This window comes from Tachypleus tridentatus, chromosome 8, assembly GCF_004210375.1.
Source record: "Tachypleus tridentatus isolate NWPU-2018 chromosome 8, ASM421037v1, whole genome shotgun sequence".
NCBI lineage: Eukaryota > Metazoa > Arthropoda > Merostomata > Xiphosura > Limulidae > Tachypleus > Tachypleus tridentatus.
Window position 1 is genome coordinate 73,593,210 of NC_134832.1, and position 6,000 is coordinate 73,599,209.

General features: G+C 31.4%; 1 protein-coding gene across 1 annotated transcript in view; it reads right to left on the minus strand.

The window, feature by feature from the left end:
* The window catches only part of LOC143222674 (cytosolic Fe-S cluster assembly factor narfl), a 39,529-nt gene extending 37,079 nt beyond the window's left edge, over positions 1-2,450 (minus strand). Inside the window, exon 1 of the mRNA XM_076449496.1 lies at positions 2,296-2,450. Within this exon, the coding sequence (XP_076305611.1) occupies positions 2,296-2,361 (66 nt within the window). The 5' untranslated portion in view covers positions 2,362-2,450. The remainder of the gene's footprint in view (positions 1-2,295) is intronic.
* Positions 2,451-6,000: the final 3,550 nt, after the last annotated feature.

Genomic DNA, 6,000 nt, shown 5'->3' on the forward strand with positions numbered 1-6,000 from the left:
AATTAAAATACTTAATTTCACCAGAAAAGTTTTGAAAATTCTCTAATATTTACAAACTGAAAAGATGAATTATGAAAAGTCAATAATAATGTAATCAGTTTGGCTCATAAATTCTTTTGTTTGCTATCCAAAATAAAGTATTCAAAACATTTGCTTGCATAAGCAAATATTAGAACACTATCTACAATTTTGAAAACACAAAATTACTTCAATTTATTTAGATAACTACAGTGAAGCTCTTAATACTTAACTTGTGACATATAATCATATTTATAGTTTCAGTTTTATTCTACTAATTACTGATATTAACAGGACTAGGAAAAAGTTGTCAATTACTGTAAGATTTTTTTTCCTCCTTATTTCTGGTATTCTATTGAATATACTGTTCTTCTGGCTTTCAAGAACTTACAGCAGAAGTTAGTTCCCAAATGTATGTAACATAGTAAAATAGGATGATGAGAAACTTGTCAAAACTTTTAAGTAGATATTTCAATTTATTACACTAAAAATCAAGCATATCATAAAAAATTAAATTTGCTTTTATTACAAAATAGCAGATTTTAATTTCACTTATTCAGTGAATCCCAGATATTTGTCTTGTCAGTACTTAAGTGTAATGAGATATAAACTGGAATATAACAAGGTGTTCTAGATGTAATATGTAACATTTTCTTTGCAAATTGCAGTTTTAACTGTAAAAGTAATCAAAACGTTACTGTCTACAATAGTTCATTTTTCATGTAGTAATGCACATCAAATAATACTTTCTTGGGTTTAACCCATTCCATGCAATTTGTTTAGTTTTCTTAGTATTGTGAAATATGATTTACAGTGGTTAGTTATTCATTCTAACAATGCTAATAAATATAAAAAATTATTGTTATTACTTGATATTTGATTGCATACAGGCCTGTGCTTTCTCTGTAAAGTATTTTGAGGACTACAGAACAAGTAGACATAAGTAATTGGAAAAAAGAAGGTAGACTCCAATCACACTTTTATTTTTCTAAAAGAGTGGTTGTTTTATGAAATAAATTGTCAACTGCAGTAATATAAGCTTCTTAAAACAATAAAGGAAAAGGGTAAATTTCAATTTTATTTTTCCAACGGTGGATGTTCAAACATAGCTTTGCAGGAACAAATGGTTCTTTACTGTTCAAATGATATGAGAAGTATTATCACTTAAATTCAATTTTTGATTAAAGTTTTATATAAAATAAAAAGGGAAGGAAAACTTAAAATTAGTTTCATAAGATAAAATATTTTCAATATAAAAATTTCCAATTAAAGTTTACTTTTATATTGAAAATATTTTATCTTAATAAAACTTTAATTAAAATAAAATACAGAACAATGTTTTGACCTTATTAGATCATCTTTAGGTCAACAAAGATGGTTTGAAACAATTTTGTTTTAATACCCATACCAGCCATCTTTAGAATACATTTTTAATTCAAGTGGGTTTCTTGTCATTATAAAGTTTACATTTAATGATTCAGTTGAAATGGCATATTTTATTTCAAAAAGTGTGAAATATTTGCATCAGAAACAGTCATTATCCTAATAAAAATAATGCAGGATATCAAACACTGTTTTAAAATCCACAAACTTAAGAATTCACATCCTTGTTTTGAAACTTGTCCACATCCCTTATCTTGTATTATTCCATAATTAACAAAGTATTCCTTTTACTTAATAGTTTTAACCCTAGATAATACACAATAATTAAATGTTATTCATAATTTTAAATTATCATATGCTAAACAATTTAAATAGTTGCAAATTAGTTTACATAATATACTGTAACTATCATTACAAACTAAAGCATCCACACAAAGGTTATTAAAATTACCCTGACTGTGTTAAAAATTATATTTTAAAATTAAAATACTATTACTAGTATTGAACAACTTAAATTTGTATTTAAAACATAAAATATAAATGACAAAACGTTGTGGATTATTAATTTTATTTTTTCTGTCTGAAAGTTTCATAGTAGTACTCCTACTGGTAATACTGTTTAGTTGTAAGAAATCATGAGCTGGAACTTTGTCCCTCACTGTAGTGTATAGTATTGTACTCCATCTTACTACAAATTACTACAATTAACTCACAAGTGTTACATTTCTATGCTTAAATTATATTAAGTTACAACATAAAAACTGTAAATAGAAACACGTGTATCAAGACCTTTAGGCTTTAGTTTACTTTTGCGAGTGCAAGTTATATGACACTAACGAAAATTGTTAATTGTATGATATGTTACATATTACTGGAACGTTATTAAAATAATACCTGTGAAGGATTAATAAAGTCATTGAGATCTGTTAACTGCAAAACACTGCTAAAACCTTGTGCCATTTTTCTTCTGTTAAATACTCTGTATCACTCGTGACATACCATTTCTTAAGCCATAACTGGAATAATTTAGTGCCCTCTATCACATTGCAAATGATTTGTGAGAACTCGAATGCTAGCAAGGGAAAAAAACAAAACTGTTCTCTATAAATGCTAATTAATGAGCTGTACATTTTGGGCAACAACAATATCCAGTGTCAATTTCTAGTGTTTTCTTATAGCGAACCTCTGATTTTAGCGTTGTAAATCAATAGACTTACCACTGTTCTCGCGGGGTCTCTCACCGATGAACTTAATGTTTATAAAATGATCTGTCTGTTTGGTTGTTTGTTGATAAACAGTAAACATACAAAGCTACACAAGGTGTATCTGTGCTGTACTCACCGCTGATATCAAACATTAAATGTTTTAACCCCCATGGCACAGCAGTATGTTTACGGACTCACATTGCTAAATATCGGGTTTCGATACCCGTGATGAGCGGAGCACAGATAACCCATTGTGTAGCATTGTGTTTAGTTCCAAACACTTACTAACCTTAACTGTGCGGCCGGGCATGGCCAGGTGGTTAAAGCACGCGACTCGTAATCCGAAAGTCGCGGGTTCGAATCCCCGTCCCACCAAACATGCTCTCCCTTTCAGCCGTGGTGGCGTTATAATGTGCAGTCAATCCCACTATTCGTTGGTAAAAGGAGTAGCTCAAGAGTTGGCAGTGGGTGGTGATGACTAGCCGCCTTCCCTTTAGTCTTACACTACTAAATTAGGGATGGCTAGCGCAGATAGCCCTCGAGTAGCTTTGTGCGAAATTCAAAAACAAATAAACATGGGAAAACGAAAATTTAGGCCTGTCTTCTTGTAGTTTTTCCCATAATTAGTGTTCTGCTTTGATGCGTTCTTCACATTAAATGCTTTATCCATTTGTTGAATTTTTCTCAACTATTTAAAAGCTATTTGTGCTAATTTAAAAGTGATAGATTAGAAGAAAGGCACCATGAAACGTTATCTACCTCAATTCTTGAATTATAATTCACCAACGTTTATTGGCATTGACTAGAATTTTATAACGCCCTTATGACTAAAAGTGCAAGGATGCTTTATGATTGAATTTGAGCCTACGACTATCAGAATGTGAGTCGAGCGCTTTAACTATTAGGCCATGCCAGCTCTTGACTAACACGATATCCAACGAAGATATTTATCCCGAACTAATTCTTAGTTTTTTGAGTACCTGATTCACGAGAAATAAGTTAAGAGACTGAACACAATTTAAAAAAAAAAAAAATAGAAGGAGCGTTCTTTATTCATTACATACGAACACACAGGGCCCGGCATGGCCAGGTGGTTAAGGCACTTGACTCGTAATCTGAGGGTCGCGGGTTCGAATCCCCGTCATACCAAACATGCTCGCCCTTTCATCCGTGGGGGCGTTATAATGTGACGGTCAATCCCACTATTCATTGGTAGAAAAGTAACCCAAGAGTTGGCGGTGGGTGGTAATTACTAGCTGTCTTCCCTTTAGTCTGCTAAATTAGGGACGGTTAGCGCAGACAGCCCTCGTGTAGCTTTGCGCAAAACTCAAAACCAAACGAGATATCAAGACAAAACTAGTTTAGACGCTATTTAATCTTGTACCAATCAGCATTTTCTTTTATTTCAAACTTGAGTAAAAGTTACCTGAATCATTAATTGGTTTTCAAATCACATACAGATTAAATGTTTTGCATCGTATTTGAAAATATTTTATCTTAACATCTTTAAATATCTCTTTATTAGTTTTAGTTTTTCAGCTAAAAAAATAAAATTTGTATAATAGCTATTGTGGACCTATCGCAGATAGCTCCTTGTTAAGATTAAATCCACACACAAACACAGATTTTATTTATTGAATAAAACCCACCACCAATTCTTGGACCACCATTTAAGGACAATTCAGGTTGTGGCAAAAAAGAGAAAAAGATTCAATGTGTTGTTGTTATTTTTTATACCAAAAGCACTTGCATAAAATTCAATATGACCATCATGATTCATTTGTTAGATTCATGAATTATCAGTTTGGTAAATCCTTATATATAGAAAATGATAAAGAGTACTGGGACAAAACATCAGTTTCACCATCCGTAACTGTTGAATCATTAACGATAATAAGATAATTTGATGCAAGAGATATTTTAATCGGTTAACGCGATCTATATTTTCAAGCTTTTGTTACTGTTTATGGATAATATTTTTCAGGCTATTTTGTATTAGTGTCTAACCTCACTTACATAGGCAAACAAGAAAGGTTAGATATTCTTGGATGACTTTTAGTTGGGTAGAGAAAACTCTGTAACAATGAAAAATCACTACAACATTCATTTTGCTCAATAGGTTGTTTGTTTTATAGTTAGTTAGTTAGTTATCACCAATTGGATTCCATCTAGGAACATAGGGCCGCAATCGCTTGCGGATTCTTCAACAAGTATTTAAGTGAGTAGGCTTGTTTGTTTTATGCAGGTGACAAACCTTTAGAGGTTTACTGGACAAACTATGGATGATCGTTGGTTATCTTTGACCCGCCATTTATTGAAGATTTGAACTGGGATTTCTATTATCATTTTTATTATTATTCGTATTATCTATGTGTTGGTATACGTGACGTTATCAAAATTAATATTGTAAAACATTGAATGTCAGAAAAATTTAAATTATTAAGTTTTTTTGTATAATATGTATTTTACAAAATTCTGTGTTAACTTTTATTGATGAGTAAACGAAATCACACCCGCAAAACAAAAATAACACGCTTAACTAGTTATCCCAGCTCTTGTATAACATACCGTTAGATAACGCTACACGTGTGTCAGACAAGAGAGGATGGTATGTCACCAAATATGATAACATCATAGTTCAACAAACTGTCACCAGAATGCAAGTTCTTACACCGACATGGTGTCGTATTTCCAGAAGATGTCATCAGAGGGTGCGTTTCTAGACTGCCGTGACTGAGGACAATGACGACAGAGTTCCACAAAGTTGGGCCAGCACAAATTTGATCAACATCGGTATCACTAATACAGTCAGTTTAAATCATTAGTTTATTAGTTAATTATGTTTCCTTACCATGTAACTACACCATCATTAAAAACGATAATATCATAGAATAATTAAAATTTAATATTTGACTTTTAAGTTAAAAATTTAGTGATAAATTATTTATGGTAACATGATGATAATAAAATAACCTGGACATATTTCTTTTCAATAATTAGTTATTTTTTTCACAATAAATATTTTGCAATATGACCTACACAAAACAACACCATAAGATTTTGGGACAACATTTTAGCTATTTGTCTATCTCGGCTGTTCCATCCTCTAAACTACATTAAATAATTTTTTTTTTTTAAAAGCCAGCCATTATCATCCATATATTTATTAACCTTTTTTCAAACTCACTAAAATTTACCATCTCTACAACATCCGAAGAGATTTCATTCTAAAGACCAACCACCCTCTCATTAAATTGAGACTTTCTCAGCTGAAGATGACTCCAACCTGCCAAAAGTTATATTTAAGTCTCCTAGTCCTATTATTCTCGCTGTTAAATATGAAATAAAGATGTTGCAATAGTATGAAATCCCTTTACAATCTTAAACACATCAA